We start from the raw sequence: 19,438 nt of genomic DNA, 5'->3' as shown, positions 1-19,438 counted from the left end.
ACAGTCAATGCTGGAAGCACACATGAAAGATAGCTGTGTCATGTTCTATAATAGGATCTGGGAGAAATTGTCAACACAAGCAATCATATATTTTAAAAGAACATTCAACAGTTTAAAATATGTAACAATAACAAAAAATAGGCCATGAATTTGAAAAAGAACAAGGAAGGGACACATGGGAGGGGCTCAAGAGATGAAAGGGAAGGAGGAAAATGATGTGATTATATTTTAACCTAAAAAATGTTACAAATTAAATTGAATAAAAATTAAGACTTTTCATATGTATGTATATGTACATACATATATGTATGCATATATATGTGTGTGTGTGTGTTTGAAAAAAACTCAAGGAATTCTATCGTTTTTATCTCAAATTTCAAAACACAAAAGGTATTCATGAAATTTACAAAATGAAAAGTACCCATCTCTGGATCCACCAAGATGGCTCAGTGCCATTACCTAAAGACATGAGTTCATGAGACCCATATGGTAAAAACGGAGAACCAATTCCTACAATGTATACACACACATCATGGCAGATGCACATATGTATCTTAAAATTATTTCTCTATAACTTAAGAATTAAAATCAATATAATTTTCCTAGGACATTATATAAGCATTTAAATACACTAACTCAGTCAACTGCCATAATACCTCATAAAATAGGTGTTACAATTATCTACATTTTACAAACAAGTAAAGTAAAAGAGAAAAGTTTTTCTAAGGTAGAGTAGGTGAACAAAGATTGTAGCTTGGTCTAACTCTGGCCCTCTAAACCCCTTCCCGAGTTTCAGTATTACCATGGTGACCACACCTCTAGAGGTAAAATAGTCAGTGTACTGAGACTTAGGAACTCATTTTGATTAGACAATCAATAGCCTTTCTTTTAAGTAGTATGCTGGTTCAAAATATGAAAAAATAGTAACTAGGAAAGCAGCCTGGCAGCCAGAATTGAGTCCAACCCTCATCTCCTACAATTTTCTCCCTTTCTGACATGTACTAAACAAGGCAAGTCTGCTTTTCTTTAGTAACAGTCTCTAAAACACTGAGGATCGAATGAGATGACCAAAAAAGGTTTCTTAAATTAAAAAAACAGAATATAATTACAGCATTTTGCCTTCTATTTCCTCCCATCTACCTCTCCTATGCCCCATCCCTCTCCCCTTTAAAAAGTATGGTCTTTCTTTTTCAATTGTTATTGTTACACACACACACACACACACACACACACACACACACACACACACACACACACACAGCTACATTTGTAAGTACAAACTGCAACAATGATAAACTTTTAAAAGACAGGGAGTAGAAAATCAGCCTGGTAGCTGTGATTATGCTCACAGAAGCAAATACTGAGAGCAGTTAAGTGGAAAGCCAGCTTGTTGTCAGTGGACAAGAGGATTGGGTTCCAAGACCTCATCTGAGGTTTATTACTTAGAAACCTAATCTCTTTTGGCCATTATTCACCTTACAAGCATTCACCAATATTACAAATGTACTGGACTTAAAAAAGTCTCCCTTCTGTATTCAAATCCTCAAGCAAAATTCTTAGATTTCGTCCTCCTCAGCCCTGGAGGCATGCTGGGTAGCTCTAGTTTTCCCTTTGTCTGTCTAGCCAGGTATGGGGAATCTGAGCCCCCTTGTAAGAAAACATGGATCTCTTAGAGCTGAGAGTGCTGGTGACAATGAGACAGGGCAGGGCTTGGGGTCACTGTAAGCACACAGGGCAGTGTGCAGACTTCATGGCCCTAATCCCTGGATTTCCTGCACTGCGGTGGAGTTAGGACTTTGTCTTCCCTCTATCTTTGCTTTTGTTTGTGCATTCCCCTGCTGTAGATCCCCTGAAGCTCTTGAGTGCCCCTTACATTCCTTATAGTAGAGAACAAAGGCAAATAACTGATAATGTATCTTTGCCCAAGTAAAAAAACAACCACAAATACAACCCCTGCCCAACAACTGGCTAACTTAACTACCCTTTACTGTGAAAATGACAGTGGAGCCTAGCCGAGCCTGCTGGTACAGTCTGTAATCCCAGCTACCGGGGAGCTGAGGCAGGAGGATCATGAGTTTCAAGGACCACTTGGGTTTTTAAAAAGTAGGCCTGGTCAACTTAAACAGAACCTGTCTCATTATAAAAATAAACACAAAAGGAAGGGCAGTGGAATGCAATTTGGTGTAGCATACTTAAGGCCCTGAGTTAATAAAAATAACAGGAAAATAAGCCAATTGAAGGGTATTCCCCCCCCATCTCATATAGAGTGATCATGTTCAGACCTATGGAAACAAAGATGTAAATAGAAAGGGGGTTCTACCCACTGCCTGAAGGAATTAGTAATTGCACCTCAGCCTGAGTGGATTGACTCATTACTGGACTTAGAGGAAAAACAGGGTCAGGAGGGAACTGACTGAGACATGACTGAAGTGCAGACCAGTAGGAAAACGCCAAAGCTGCCACACAGAACGGAGGGAGAATTCATTCATAAAATACACAAGTGAGTTCCTAATGAAATTCTGAGAGCTTTAATAAAGGAAAGAAAGACGTGATCTACATGGATTCCACATACCAAATTCTGGAGGAAATCCCTGGAGATTCGCAATTTCTCTAGGTGTGAAATATCGTAGTTTAAGTGTTGACAACTTAGCTATCTTTTCTTCCGGAGGCAAATCATTAAGCGATTTGAAGACATTCTCAATCTGTTACAAAATGCATGAGAAATTAAGAAGTACTGTAGGACCAGACTTTGCATTAAGAGCAGTGGACAAGCAATCTGCTAGGCCACAAGGTAGCAGAATGTGCAAGTGTGCATCTCTATGCAGCAGCTGTACAAGTGGCTCAATAATGGCAACAGACTTGGAAAAAGAAAGGCTCACATTGAACAGATCAGGAAACCAAGACACATCAGTAAATATATAAATTGGAAGTTATAAAAACATATAGGAAGCTGAGTCAAATTAAGTCAATTTCATAATGCTAACAAGAAAACCAGTAAGTAAAAGAATAACCTCACAGAAAAGAAATTGTGTATGTATCATCAACATACATAGCCACTCTCAGCTGAACATTTAAAATTATTTTAATATTCTGAAATTAAATATGAAAATTAATGTTATTAAATGGAAAGTTTTGGTTTAAAAACATACATGGTACCTGTACATCTTCTGCAGTTTGTAACACTGAGCCTGTCCCTTCAATGTAGCTTCCATACCTGAAAAATTGACATGAATAATATATAATCCATGAATAATATACATAGATCCATATTTTAATTTAATTTCTCTCCTCTGTGTATGTATCCATGTGTGAGTCTGTGTGACTGTTTATGTATATGTAAGTGTGCATGCACACGCATGTGTGTGAAGTTCCAAGGACAACCCTGGGTGTCATGCCTGAAGCACAGCCCAGTGTTTTCTGGAGACAGGATCTCTCTGGTATCAAACACACCAAATAGGTTAAACTGGTCAGTCAGCAAGGCCCTGGGATCTGCTGGTCTCACTCCTCCAGAGCTGAGATTGCAGGCACATACCACTATGCCTAGCTATATTTGACATGTGTTCTGGGGTTCTAACTCTGGCCCTTCTGCTTATGGAAAACACTGTACTGACCAGAGAATCCACTAAGATCTCTTTCTAAAAAATATTTTAAATGAAAAAATATTTCTTGAATGACATACATTTATATTCTTCTGAAACAACTTTAATGATATCATATAAATATGCTTTGTGATTTAAAATAAGACAAAAGACATAATTCTATTTAAACTCAGAAACTAAATGTGGCAGTTGAGCTGTACAAACACCACTGAATGATGTATTAATGTCATATCTGCAATGCTACCTGCTAGAAAGTATACACTATATTACAAAGTTACCTGCCACATTAAACCAAATGCAACGATGAAATCATATTGCTATTATTTTTATAATGACTGAATTATAAGTCTTCTGAGCAGTGAAAACTCTGGCTCCCTAATTCTACACAGACATGGCTCACTGACACTGAGTTTAACTCTCACTAGCCCAGTATCCTTTTACTATCATTTTCATTTAAGAATTAATTAGTTTTAAAATTGTATAAGAAGTATAAGATCCTTCAGAAATGAAAAGTATAGAATTATTTTTCTATTGTTGCTTAGCTGGCTTTGCATCACATGAGCACTTTCTTTTCACAAGAAGGACGATTTAAACTACAGACTAGAAAAGTACACCAGGGGAAAATAACTGTTTCACACTGGCTTTTCACATTCAGTACACAGTTATGCATGTGTGTGCCATTTTTATCAGAAGAGACTGCCACAGTAAGGTTTCCTTTATGTCATCTTTATTACAAAGGAATATCAAGGTTGCTTTTTATTACAAAACTGATAAGTGCTATATTATGAGAGTCCTAAACAGAATCTATTGGACTTCATAACAGACAACAGCTGAGTGGAGTCTTTTTAAAGTAATAAATTCTTTCCCCTAGAAGCAAGGGAGCAGATCATAAAATCATCCTAAGTCTACATGGCCATTGGAAAGTAATTCCTTTTCCACATACTAAAAACTAGCAGGCAAAAAGTTTGAATTGTCACATCACACAACTGCCTACCCAATGAATGAAGTTGAGAGACATGAGCAAAATAGAGACAACATCTTTAGCTTTTTTTCCCTAAAAGGCCTAATTTCCCCATTATTCTAAGTATTTTTTTTTTTTTGGGTTTTACGAGACAGGGTTTCTCTGTATTGTTTTGGAGGCTGTCGGACCAGCTCAGCCTCAAATTCACAGAGATCCACCTGCCTCTGCCTCCGGAGTGCTGGGATTAAAGGCATGCGCCACCACCGCCTGGCTCTAAGTATTTTTTTTTAATTGTCAAAATTTGTCATAAGTCAAGAAACAACCCAAAGCAAAACACTAAATGTTCAACTACAGGTAACCAATAAGACAAATTATGATCCTCTTTTACCATGAACATAAAAAGGATTTTTATATTACCATGGCAACAATATCCAAAGAGGACTAGGAGTGACTATCCTCTAAGCCAGAAGCCACCATTTTGGAAATTCATCTGTGTCCTCTTATGAAAGATTCCTCCAGCTGGGCCTGTTGACTGTTTCTGCATCCTGGGGAGGGGTGGGGAGGGTCACAGACTTCACCTGCATATCCACTGCTCCCTACTGCCTGTTCTGTGGACTCTGCCTTCATGGCACTTGGTACTGGGGAAGATTAGTGTACACAGTCCAGGGAAGACTAGATACGGGATCCCCCACATGTGAGACACAGGCAAGCCATCATCCCTACTGGGTAAAGACTTTCCAGGAGCCGGGCGTTGGTGGCGCACGCCTTTAATCCCTTTAATCCCAGCACTCGGGAGGCAGAGGCAGGCGGATCTCTGTGAGTTCGAGGCCAGCCTGGTCTACAGAGTTCCAGGACAGCCTCCAAAACAATACAGAGAAACCCTGTCTCGAAAAACCAAAAAAAAAAAAAAAAAAAAAGACTTTCCAGGTGCAGCCTGCCAGGGCTCAGGAGTACCCATACTCCTTTAAGTAACCCCTCACCTGTGCTCCGGAAGGAAGCCCAATTAACTCACTGGCTCTCAAGAGTAAACTTTGGTGGCATCAAGTCTCAGTTTGTGACTGGGACATTAGTAACATGGCCACTGTTGCCACGGTAAGAAAAAGTTCTTTTATTTTCAACCTGGGAAGCAATATTAGCAATAACACCTTTGGGAGGCCGTAGAGTAGTACATTGACACCAAAGGCTGGTAAGAAAAGACACTAGATGTCCAAGAGACAGATGTAGTAGGGAGTTTTATAATCTTAGTAACTTTTGAATTTTGGACCATGAGAATACATTTAAAGACTTATTTAAGTTTTAGATTTAAATTGTAACTGGATGATTCAATTTTATTTCTTTAAACTAAAATATAATTTCTTTTGATACACTGATAGACACCACTCTGTAAGGTTTGATGTGTCTTACAGAAAGAAAGGTGGTAAAATTACCAATTCATGAACTACAGAAATCATGTTAAGACAAGTAACTAAGTTGTACAAAGGTCATTCACAAATGACCTTGTCTTCCAGGAACACTTTGTGGGTGGTGCCCAGAATGTGCTGCATGAGGAATGCTCACTCCTGTTCTACTGGCAATTAGGGAAGAAGTCAGTCTAAGATAAACATTTGATCAAACACTTGTTGTTCTGAGAAAAGCTAAAAGACAAGCTACGAAGCATGATTTGAGACACAAAATGGAGAGAACTGCTTTCAGACTTACCCTTTGGTAAAGCACATGGACCTTCTGGAAGTAGGCTTAACAATATCTAGTAAAAGAGCATATCGAAGCAGTAACTTCGGTGGTAAAAAGTACTGATTTGTGTTCTCATCTTCAAGAAAATCCTTTAGCATCTGCACAGACAGGTCATTGTCCTGCTGGTGCTTCCTGTCAATTTCTTCTGCAGTTTCAAGCTTAAAAAGAATGCTATCTTTTCCGGGATGCTGTGTACTGCTGCTACCAAAGCAGGTGCTTGGCTCAGGTCTTTTCACTCTTAATGTATTTTCTGCAAGTACTGCACTGCTTTGGGGCTGGAGAGTTGCAATTTTAGGAAACTCCATCAGTATCTGGCATTAAATTAAAAAACACAAACTGTCAAAAGTTTTATTTAAAATAAGAGATAAATCAATAGTGTCAACAGAACACATGGAAACCTTTTTAGTCTCTATAAGGTTGACATTAAAAAGACAGACATTGTGGTTTGCTTGTATTTTTATAAGTTGTCAGAAGTTGTTTATCATAAAGCCATACAGAAAGTAAGCTGCAGAGGACTTACTCCACAAAATTCCTGTTTGGTATGCTTATTAATGGAAAAGCTCACAATATATAAACATAGAAGCACAACTGGAAAAGAAGTTTAAAAAGCAATATTGGCATTGGAGAATGTGCATAGAACTAAAGATTACCAAGCTGCTTCTTTAAAAAGGAAATGCAACATCCTCAAACGTAAAACAAAACAGTGTTTTTCACTAAGAATATGTATGTCCCATGGGGGTGGGGTGGGCAGTGGGAAGGATTTGATTTGGAAACTCATGATCTCGAATAAACTTCTATTTTACAAATGAGAAAAATACCTAGGGAATTTTTAGTGATTAAGTCTTCCTTAACACACTTTTTACATTGTTTCTGGAACTGTCCAGTATGAGAAAGAACATCTGTCACAGGAGAGTCAAGACAGTAACTGGTCTTCACTAGCAGACTGACTAGCTGTTGAGCTCTACTGGTGATGGCTATGCAGAGCAAAGCTCTTTGAGCCACTGAAACTCAGGTTTCTCCCCTCATTTCTTATGAGAACACAAAATTATTCACCAAGAACCCCAACTTGGCAATTGAGAATTTATATACACTAATGATCAGCTTATACTAATCAGCACTACATTTTAACCAATTAAGTAATATTGGCATCAGGGAAAGTATAGTAAATATGTTTAAACAGACCATTTTAAAGTCAGCATGTTACATTTTAGCAGAAGTAATCGATGGCTTTAACTGGGAAGAGAAATGACAAATGTAAAAGTCAGCTGTCCTTCAAGTTATGGGGGAGAAAAGGGATAACAACATTAATGATAATTTTTAATCTTACAAAGCCTTTTTGAGTTTTAGTTTTATTTAGTTTAGTGAAAAAGTAAACTAAAGAGAGGAGAGAGATAAAAGTAAACACTAGGAGAAGCAGAGGCCTAGAAATGGACATGAAGATGACCTGTATTATAAACTCTATAGTTTATAGAAGCCCTAAGTAGTTACTGAGAAGAAACTGGAGAACTGAGACTCATTCACAAGTAAACAGAACAGCAGCAGCAGCAGCAATACCTGACCAGGGGCTTGAAAAGGTAAAGGCTCTGACTGAAGCTTTGCGATGAGAAAATATCGTAGCCTTGAGTTTGGAATGCCAAGCTGCAAGCAAAACAGAAAGGTTAGTTACCATATGAAACAGGGAGATTTGTAGCAACATCAGCACCTAGCATAAATAGGCAGAGAGATATGAACCTCTTGTCTGCCAGAGCAAATGCTGCTACTGATGTTTGGAAGACTTCTCTACAGATGAATGTAAGCCAGCTACATTGCTGCTCTGCACCTTTCATTGAATGATGGTTATCCCAGCCAATTCATGTATTCATGGGTCATAATTCACAAGTAAGAAGAAATAGAGACATTTTGTATTTGTTATTGACAATGTAATGGTAGTAAAAGCATTAAATTCAAATACACATATTCTTGTTACTACTTTTACTTTTAAAGAAGAGGATTTACTATATTCTAGAAGAGTCAATGATTTGAAATAAAGCTAAAGAGATCAGTTAGTTACACTGTCAGTTTTGACAATTCATATATTAAATTTTTAAATTAGATTTTCTTTTCATTTGTGAACAAAGAACTATATAATACAGCTAATGATAATAAGAAACTAAAAAGAACAATGGCAAACACAGCAACATTTACAAAGCCAGTCTTTCATATAACAAATGCTTTGAATTCCGAAATAAAAGAAACCAGTGTTTGCAACCTAATGTTATGTAACAAAAAGGAATTATAGGGCTGGAGAGATGGCTCAGAGGTTAAGAGCACTGGCTGCTCTTCCAGAGGTCCTGAGTTCAATTCCCAGCAACCACATGGTGGCTCACAACCATCTGTAATGAGATCTGGTGCCCTCTTCTGGTCTGCAGGAATACATGCAGACAGAACACTGTATACATAATAAATCTTAAAAAAAGGAATTATAATTAATATGTCCACTTTGCTTTCAATCTAGGATTACTGTAAGCACTGTGTCATGCTGGACACCTAATTCAAACATGTAAGACTCCATTTATTTTCAAAACCTGCAATTGTTTATTTTCCAAAAGAAAAATGTAGGAAACTTAATGAGTCTATTTTATGTACAAGCAAATCAACAAGCATGTAACACATTCTTCAGAAAGTAAGAGCCATGTCTGAGCCAATTTAACAATATATGGAATATTAAAAATAGATCTACTTTGTTTATTACATCAAATTCCCAGCAGGGGAAGCCCGTCAATGATCACTTGTGTAAGGGTTTGTAATTGTGGTACCTACGGAGGAAGGAGATAATAGAAACTCTTGATGCTGAAAGCCACAGGCTTCTATCGTTTGTATCAGCAGCCCTCTGCAAAGAGAAAAGAAGTCAGAGAGAAAAGCTCCCAGCCCTTGCTGAGATATGGTATCCTTATATAACTACATACACAATACTTCATCACCAGGAAAGACCCAACTCTACTCAAGCCACTTAGAATCATTACTTGAGAAATTGCATTTTATTTTATTTATTTTTGCAATTTAGGAAATATTTTAGTTTTTAAATCTTCTTTCATATATTACACTCTGACCACACCTTCTTCCCAATCTAACATATGCAAGACAAATATATTTTTTTACCTTGTAGATGATACTTCAAATCCTTTAACATTTTCTAAAAGAATATACTTGGGTAATTTTTGTAATCTAAAAACCGAAACAGACATAAATACAAATATTTCATTACAAAGAAGTAAAAACAAAATCACAACTTGTGAGAAATGGAGGTTTAAGTAATTTTCTAGATTTTTTAAATGAATTTTAAATCCTATTTTATTCATTTTTCCCAAGGCATGGTATATTTGAAAAAGTTTACACTGGAAGAGTGACTTCTCAGAGTGTGACTTTCTCGGGGATTTTGCACAGCACAACTCCAAGGCCTGCCATTCAGCCACTGGCTGCCACGTGGACATGGTGGCAGCGTTCACCAGCACTGGCAACATCTGCATGACTAGACTGAATAAACAGAGGCAACAAAACTGGTTACTGACAGTTCTGTCACTCACTATGGAGACAAGCATGACACTTTGAAACATTTATTGTCATTTTATTAGTTGCGACAAAAGAAGGGTGCATGTGGCAGCTGCTAATCTCTACAAAATGACAAACATCCTTCCATACTCACAGTTTTAAATTTAAGGTAACTTTACAAAATTTAAAATTTTACCTTGGGAGAATATCTAGAATATACAAGAAGCTATTAGTCCTTGGATCAGTCATATCCCCCTGTAGGCCAATTCTAAAAAAGCAAAGAAAACACAAAAAAAGTTTATCAAAAATTGTATATGATACCAAAAAGACTTAGTTAACTAAGAGAACTTTAAAAAGTTGATCTTCACCATAAGAAACAAAACAGAAAAGAAAGAAAAACAAGCTGGTTGGGTATGTAGTAATCTGGGACAGATGGCACTGGTGATAACCACCATTTCAGCAGACTAGACAATAAGAGATACTGAGATAATCTTGTCCTGTGTAAACAGACCCTTGATCTCAGGGTTTAGACAACCTAGGGTCAGCACATGGAATCTCGTAGCCCTGGGCTAGCAAACCAACCAGACAAAGTTCACAGCATGGCCAAGGTTCAAGTAGGAAGGAACACTTGGATGGGGTCTGAATAACAGGATCAAAGGGTCAGGGTCTCCACTTCAGCGCTCAGTAGCTTCATGGTCCTAAGCTACAGGGCATCTCTGTCAATCTATCAGTGAGTCTGAGGCTTATGGCTGGGGATTAAAATGGACTTAAACAGATTCCTCAGAAATCTTCAGCTTTTATATTGTCTCTTCCACCCAGAGTTCAGATGACAACTATAGATCAGTGCTGACATCAGCAGGGGAAATCAGTTTAACATACAGTGAAGACTAGGAGAGGAGATCCTGGGCGCACTGCTGCAGTACACACACTCAGCTGAATTCTGCTATCTGCACACTAGGCCACACTCTCCCATATGCTTAAAGCTACCTTCATATGGAATGTCCTCTGCCTTCTCTGTAAACCCCCACCCCGCTTTCAGACACAAATCTGATGGCAACTCTGGAAGAATTCCCCTCTGGGCATGACACTTGCCACTTTCTCCTCAGTGTTCTCATGGCACTTTCACAGTTCCCACAGTATCAAATGTCACAATCATATAACACTAATTTATGAGTCATTCCTTTCAATGATAAACTCCAAAGATCAGGAAGTACAGTATCAAGCATACTGTATGGCATATGGGAACAATAACCTTTAGGAAGATTAGCTTCCTCAAGTTCAAAGATGCTAAAAAATAGCATAAGAATATTCATCTAAATCAAAATATTTGTTACATATAGTACTTCAGCTAGTAACATTAATGCAAAATATATAAATTATTAATAAATAATGGTTCTGACCTTTGTCTAACTGTATAGTCATAGGGAAGTTAACTTTTCTGTGACTCAGTTTCTAATCTACAAGACTCTATCAATATAGCTACTTAAAATAATTTATTTAATAAATATTTTATTTAATAAAGAAAATGAATTTGGTTTAAGACACGATTCCTTAGGACACATTGTTAACAGTTACTATATAAATCTAAAATGAGAAATTATACTGTGGCTATGAGAAAACCTGAATTATAATGTTAATTTTGAGAAATACACAATTTGCAAACACATGCTAAACTAGTTTTCAATTTTTTACATAAGAAATATACAAATGGAATATTTCTTTTTTTTTTTGTTTTTGTTTTTACGAGACAGGGTTTCTCTGTATTGTTTTGGAGGCTGTCGGTCCAGCCCGGCCTTGAACTCACAGAGATCCGCCTGCCTCTGCCTCCCGAGTGCTGGGATTAAAGGCGTGCGCCACCACTGCCCGGCATGAAATATTTCTTAAGGAAATTAAGTTTCACTAATTAGAATTGGCTCTGAATGCTCAAAAGCTCAACAGTTAAAAGCAATGAAGGCAATTTGAAACAAAATAAAGTACCTTGGATATACCTATAACATAGTATTACACACTGTTGATCAAATTATCTTGCTCTTCTGATTACAATTGTCAATTCCTATGCTTGATGCTCATTTATAAATATGAGTGAATGAAAGGGTACATTTACAAAGTATTCTAAAGCTATGAAAGTGCAGCTTATGGTCTTCAAAGTTCTTCATTCTTGTCTTCTCCTTTCTTTCCTCTTTCTCTCCCCTTTCTTTTCTTATTTGTGGTGAACTGTGTATGTGTGTGTGTTGTGATTTGAACGCAGGGCCTCATGTATGCTAGGCAAGTATTTGCCACTGAGTTATACCCTCAACCCGCACATACTTTTCCACAATAGAAAATATTTATTATACATACCTTGTAAATGGTTGACATGGGGGGCTCATTAAAATCATATTGAAAGATAGCTTATCAAACTCTTCCAGTGAGATACCCTAAGGAATGAACATTTGGAAGAAAAAAGACATAGAATGAAGAGAAAAATATTAAACAATTAGAACTAAGGACATCAGCAATCATAGGTTTACCTAAGACAGGGTTTCACAGTGCAGCTTCAGTTACACCAACTTCCCAAAGCAATCTTGTTAGGAAAAACAGTGACTTTCTCCATGCTTGTTCCCCTAGGTCTCGGGTGTAACACTACTGTTTTGGGTCCAAGTAAAACTTTACTTTGTAATTGACCATATTTGACAAAGGTCTGGGGACTCTTTAAGCATCTCTTTATCAATTTACTTCTCTGTTTCTCAAGTGTGATATAATGAACAACCAGGATAGTCAGTTTAGTACTGCCAATTTAGCAGAGTAACTGTAAGAGGACAAGATTAATTAAAATGATACCTAATTGGTTCCAATTACACATGCATATAAAAACACATATGTGTGTACACATAGAAGACAAACAATGAGAAACACATGTTAGGGATTTGCCAATTCTCATTAAGCACTCTTGGCCAGAAATGTAAAAAGAATAGTCCTGTATCACAACCTCCCTAATTATTATAACAAATCTCTAACCCACTTAAGTGTTTTGATAAAGCAGGAAATTTTATGCTCTGAATTCTGTGAAGAGTGAGTTAGCTTGGGAATGTGTCAGCTGTCTCTACTGAATCAGAAGTTAGTGACATGCACAAGGCCAAGAAATAGCATATGAATCTTGAGAAGTGCTTATTTTTCTAATTTTGCTACAAAATATTAAAATGTTCAGAAAAAGACACCACATTTTATGAAGGCTTTCAGACATAGTTTTCTTCTTTTCAACAAGGATCTCATTAAACCATATCAATAGAATCCTTACTTTTGACACTGGTGCACTTCTAAGGAAAGCCCATCTTGGGCGCACTGAGAGCATCCTTCTGTGTTTTTGATCAACTTGCTCTTGTTTTATTTGTAACTATGGAGTCTGTACTCACAAGTTAATAGTTTTCCTATCTTGTAGCACAGTGTTGATAAACAATGATAACTTATAGCTGACTATTTCTTATCCTGCCCTGCCCTGTGAAGGTGTTTTATGCACGAATTACCAATTCATCATTTATCTAATGTCAGCATTGAATCCCTTTCATCTTTTATCAGCATTTTCCTGGTATTTCTCTGTTCACTTTGTAAGTACAATATGTTCGTTCATTAAGCAATTTTTATGAATCAACTCATTATTATTTGTGAGTACCATTTACATGGCAGGCATTGTTGTATACAACAAAGAAAAAGCTCAATGAAGTATCTGCTCATGACATTCACACACTAGCCACAGCGACTTCTCACTAGCTATCTAAATTAGCTGAGTACTTTGACTTTATCTACAGCTTTCTGCCGCTGGTTATGAACCTATGTGTAATATCTCAGTCTGACCATGGATGACAATAATGACCTTTTGGCAGGCTTTCTGGAGAAAGCTGCCTTCCTCAAGACAGACCCAGTGCACAGTCAAGACTATAGTCTCCCAGTCTCTGAAGGGAGTTGCTGTCAAGGTCTTGTGCCTGGATAACCATGCTCTTGCACACTAATTATTTTCCTAGTCCCAGAATGTTCATTTACTATAAATGAATTCATTTCTTCATTTGAAAATATGCTTATCAGAAATCACCTGCTAGAGAGAGGAGGAGACCTAGAGAATTTTCCTACTCAATCTCTCAGTACCACGCACGTTTCCACTTCTTGGCCTCCCACTCACTGTGTCCTCACACCTTAAGCAAGGTGACAGCCTCCACCTTCGTGCGGATCCTCGGGGACACAAGGTAAGTCAGTGTTTTCTCTTAAGTTAGATTCTGGGGAATACTTTTATGACCTCACATGTTAAGTGAAAAGTCAAACTCATACAGGCAAAAAGTAAACTGGTTGAAAAATAGTGGTCGAGGAGTACCAAGCTTCAGGTAAACCACCAGAGTGAGTTTGGGTGATGTATTGTACAGCATGGTGATGTAGTTTGTACCTGCTCAGAAGTCTCACACAAAGAAAGAATGTAGACAGAAGAATATGCCAATTTGCTCAACTTAACAATTTCGTAGCATAAATATGTGAATACATAAAAGTCATGTATCATACACACACACACACACACACACACATACACGTTATTTCTTGATTGTACTATAAAATAAAAAGATAGTCTTATTCCCTTACAAACATATGCATTGATATACTGATTCTCCTTCAAGTGAGCTAGAAGTGCTTTCCCCAACCCTTTTCTTGTTTCCAATAATTTTATATAATTATAGTTTACCATTATTTATTAAAGCTAACAAGGAAATATAATTAAAGCTTGAATGCCTCAAACTTCTATTTGTACATATCTGGGCATCTCAACAGATCCAAATATACATAGTTTCTTATGATTTCTCTTAGAGTACAGCAGACAGGATATTAAATTATTGAAAGTAAAACATTCAGTGGGTACTATACGGATAATTTGTGATTTGAGTTATATTTGGTTACATCTAATTTAAAATATTTATTTATTATATTTTATATTAAATATTGATTTTATAATGAAGTTTTTAATAAAATAACCAGTGGACAAGGAAAACGAGGCCCTGTATCCGGGCCTGCCTTCCAGTGCCTGGGGACTGTTACAGAGCCTCCCCTCCCGGGGGGAGCCACACACTCCAGATACCTGGCCTTCTCTTCTACCAACAGGACCAGGCAAACTGGGACCTGTAACCGGGCCTGTCTTGCAGTGCCTGGGGACTGCCTGGGGACTGCTACAGAGCCTCCTTTCCTGGTGGGAAACACACACCCCAGATTCCTGGCCTTCTCTTGAACCAAGGGGACCAGGACTAGGGACCAGGAAGAGGAGAACTACCAGAGTATTGGACTTGCTTGCACCCACCAAAAGGGAACTCCATTCTCCTAACCACCAGACCAGTAAGGGGCTCTTTCTGCACCCACTAGAAGAAGAGATGGGAAAGAGACAATACAAAAACACACTCAGCAACAGAAAAACAAATATGACACCACCAGATTCTAGAGACTCCACACCAGCAAGACTCCAACATTGCAATGCAAATGAAGCAGAAGAGAATGACCTTATAAACAACCTCATGAAAATGATAGAGGCCCTAAAAGAGGGTATAGAAAAATCCCTCAAAGAAATGGAAGAAAAAACAAACCAAAAAAAATTCAAGAAATTAAAGAAAAAGCAAAGGAAAACTGCAAGAAATGGAAGAAAAAGCAAACCAAATATTCGAGAACTGGAAGACAAAACAAACTAAAAATGCAACAAATGGAAGAAAAAACAAACCAAAAAATTAAAAAAATAAATCAAATGGACAAAAAGACAAAGCAAAAACTGCAAGAAACAATTCAAACAGTATAAGGGTTGAAAACTGAAATAGAGACAATTAAAAAAAACACAATCTGAAAAAAGGCTGGGAAGAGAAAAGCTGGGCAAATGGTCAGGTACTACAGATGCAAGCATAACCAACAGAAAACAAGAGATGGAAGAGAGAATCTCAGGTGTTGAAGATACTCTAGGAGAAATTGATTCATTGAACAAAGAAAATCTTAAGTCCAAAAAATCCCTAACACAGAACATCCAGGAAATATGGGACACCATGAAAAGACCAAACCTAAGAATAATAGGTATAGAAGAAAGTGAAGAAAACCACCTCAAAGGGGCAGAAAATATATTCAACAAAATCATAGAAGAAAACTTTCCCAACCTAAAGAAATATATGCCAATTAAGGTACAAGAAGCCTACGGAACACCAAATAGAGTGGACCACAAAAACAAAGTCCCCTCGACACATAATAATCAAGACCCCAAATATACAGAATAAAGAAAGAATATTAAGAGCAGCTAAGGAAAAAGGTCAAGTAACATATAAAGGCAAACCTATCAGAATCACACCTGACTTCTCCATGGAAACTCTGAAAACCAGAAGGTCCTGGATAGATATGCTACCAACACTAAGAGAACATGGATGCCAGCCCAGACTACTATACACAGCAAAGCTTTCAATCACTTTAGATGAAGAAAACAAGATATTCCATGACAAAACAAGACTCAAGTAATACATATCCACTAACCTAGCCCTACAGAAAGTTCTGGAAGGAAAACTCCAACCCAAGGAAGTTAACCACAACCAGAAAAACATAGGCATTAGATAATCCCACCTTACCAACAGTGAAAAGAAAAAAAAAGGAGGGTGGAATTCCACACATAATCCCACCAACAACAACCATTCCAAATCAGAGGAGAATGAGCAATCAATGGTCATTAATATCCCTCAATATTAATGGTCTTAACTTGCCCATAAAAAGATACAGGCTAGCAGAATGGATTCTAAGACAGAACCCATCCTTTTGCTGCATACAAGAAACACACCTCAGCCTCAAAGACAGACATTACCTCAGAGTTAAAGGTTGGGAAAAGATTTTCCAATCAAATGGACCCAAGAAACAAGCTGGGGTAGCAATCCTAATATCTAACAAATTAGACTGTAAAATAAAATCAATCAAAAGAGATGAAGGAGGTCATTATATACTCATCACAGGAGAAATCCACCAAGATGAAGTTTCAATTCTGAACACCTATGCCCCAAATACAAAGGCATCCACGTTCATAAAAGAAACATTACTAAAACTCAAATCACATATAAAGCCCCACACACTTATAGTGGGAGACTTTAACACCCCACTTTCACCACTAGACAGGAATACCAGACAGAAACTTAACAAAGAAGCAAAGATTCTAATAGAAGTTATGACCCAATTGGGATTAATAGACATCTATAGAACATTCCATCCAAATAAAAAAGAATACACCTGCTTCTCAGCGCCACCTGGAACATTCTCAAAAATCGACCACATATTTGGCAACATATCAAACCTCAACAGGTACAAAACAATTGGAATAGCTCCATGCATCTTATCAGACCACCATGTGTTAAAATTAGAATTCAACAACAACACCAATTGCAGAAACCCTACAAACTCATGGAAATTGAATAATGCACAATTGCACCACTCCTGGGTCAAAGAAGAAATAAAAAAGAAATTAAAGACTTCCTAGAATTCAATGAGAATGAAGACACAACATACCCAAACCTATGGGACACTTTGAAAGCACTGCTACGGGAGAAGTTCATAGCACTAAGTGCCCACATGAAAAAACTGGAGAATAGTTATACTAGAGAATTAACAGCACAGCTGAAAGCTCTAGAATACAAAGAAGCAAATTGCCCCAGGAGGAGTAGACACCAGGAAATAATCAAATTGAGGGCTGAAATCAATAAAGCAGAGACTAGGAAAACAATACAAAAAAATCAATGTAATGAAGAGTTGGTTCTTTGAGAAAATCAACAAGATAGACAAACCTTTTTCCAAACTTAACAAACAGCAGAGCGTGAACATACAAATTAACAAAATCAGAAATGAAAAGGGGGACATAACAACGGACTCTGAGGAAATTCAGAGAATCATCAGATCATACTTTGAAAACCTGTAATCCACAAAATTCGAAAATTTAATGGAAATGGACAATTTTCTGGATAGCTATCACTTGCCAAAATTAAATCAAGAACAGATAAGCAATTTAAATAGACCTATAACCCCTATGGAAATAGAAGAAGTCATCAAAAGTCTCCCAACCAAACAAAGCCCAGGGCCAGATGGGCTCAGTGCAGAATTCTACCAGAAATTCAAAGAACAGCTTACACCAATTCTTCTCAAAATATTCCATGCAATAGAAGCAGAAGAGTCTTTGCCAAACTCTTTCTACGAGGCATCAATAACCTTGATACCCAAGCCACACAAAGACACAACTAAGAAAGAGAACTTCAGACCAATATCCATCATGAACATCGATGCAAAAATACTCAATAAAATACTGGCAAATCGAATCCAAGAACACATCAAAACAATCATTCACCACGATCAAGTAGGTTTCATCCCAGGGATGCAGGGATGGATCAACATACGAAAATCCATCAAGGTAATCCACCATATAAACAAGCTGAGAAACAAAAATAACATGATCATCTCACTAGATGCAGAAAAGAGAAGAAGGTCAAACTTTCACTATTTGCAAATGATATGATAGTTTACATAAGTGATCCAAAAAACTCTACCAGGGAACTCCTACAGCTGATTAACACCTTCAGCAGAGTGGCAGGATACAAGATCAACTCAAGAAAATCAGTAGCCCTACTTTATACAGATGATAAAAGGGCTGAGAAAGAAATCACAGAAACATCACCCTTTACAATTGCCACAAACAACATAAAATACCTTGGGGTAACACTAACTAAACTAGTGAAAGACCTGTATCACAAGAACTTTGAGTCTTTAAAGAAGGAAATTAAAGAAGACACCAGAAAATTGAAAGATCTCCCATGCTCTTGGATAGGTAGGATCAATGTAGTAAAAATGGCAATCCTGCCAAAAGCAATCTACAGATTCAATGCAATCCCTATTAAAATACCAGCAAAATTCTTCACAGACTTGAAAGAACAATTCTCAACATTATATGGAAAAACAAAAGACTCAGGATAGCCAAAACAGCCCCGTTTAACAACACAACATACAGAGGCATCACCATCCCTGACTTCAAGCTATATTACAGAGCTCTAGTCCTGAAAACAGTTTGGTATTGGCACAAAAATAGACAAGTAGACCAATGGAATCGAATTGAACACCCTGATATTAACCCACACAGGTATGAGCATCTGATCTTCGACAAAGAAGCTAAAAATATACAATGGAAAAAAGAAAGCATCTTCAAAAATGGTGCTGGCATAACTGGATGCTCACTTGTAGAAGAATGCAGATAGATCCATGTCTATCGCCATTTGGACAAAACTTAAGTCCAAATGGATCAAAGACCTCATCATAAATCCAGCCACACTGAACCTCTTAGAAGGGAAAGTGGGTGGTACCCTTGAACAAATTGGTACAGGAGACTGCTTCCTGAACATAACACCAGTAGCACAGACACTGAGGTCAACAATTAATACATGGGACCTCCTGAAACTGAGAAGCTTCTGTAAGGCAAAGGACACAGTCAGAAAGACAAAAAGGCAGCCCACAGAATGGGAAAAGATATTCACTAACCCCACATCTGACAGAGGGCTGATCTCCAAAATTTACAAAGAACTCAAGTAGCAAGTCTCTAGAACACCAAAGGATCCAATTAAAAAGT

At 37.5% G+C, this 19,438-nt stretch overlaps 1 protein-coding gene across 8 annotated transcripts in view; it reads right to left on the bottom strand.

Annotated features, from left to right (window-relative positions):
* The window catches only part of Trdmt1 (tRNA aspartic acid methyltransferase 1), a 49,792-nt gene that overhangs the window by 15,839 nt on the left and 14,515 nt on the right, over window positions 1–19,438 (bottom strand). For 5 of the 8 annotated variants that reach the window (XR_005880734.1, XR_005880735.1, XM_040755463.1 and 2 more), the window contains exons 3-10: window positions 12,160–12,236; window positions 10,016–10,087; window positions 9,430–9,495; window positions 9,091–9,160; window positions 7,846–7,929; window positions 6,259–6,602; window positions 3,157–3,214; window positions 2,573–2,702 (exon numbers count right to left, since the gene is read on the bottom strand). Coding sequence is in view for 6 of the 8 variants with exons in the window: in XM_040755463.1 (XP_040611397.1) it covers window positions 2,573–2,702; window positions 3,157–3,214; window positions 6,259–6,602; window positions 7,846–7,929; window positions 9,091–9,160; window positions 9,430–9,495; window positions 10,016–10,087; window positions 12,160–12,236 (901 nt within the window). In the remaining 2 variants the exon portion in view is untranslated. Of the gene's footprint in view, window positions 1–2,572; window positions 2,703–3,149; window positions 3,215–6,258; window positions 6,603–7,845; window positions 7,930–9,090; window positions 9,161–9,429; window positions 9,496–10,015; window positions 10,088–12,159; window positions 12,237–19,438 lie in introns of those variants that run through there. The other 3 variants (XM_040755466.1, XM_040755467.1, XM_040755468.1) reach the window with 2 other exon arrangements.

This window comes from Mesocricetus auratus, unplaced genomic scaffold (genome assembly GCF_017639785.1).
Source record: "Mesocricetus auratus isolate SY011 unplaced genomic scaffold, BCM_Maur_2.0 Super-Scaffold_100013, whole genome shotgun sequence".
NCBI lineage: Eukaryota > Metazoa > Chordata > Mammalia > Rodentia > Cricetidae > Mesocricetus > Mesocricetus auratus.
The sequence above is the reverse complement of the archived record's forward strand: the minus strand, read 5'-3'. Positions and strand labels throughout refer to the sequence as shown.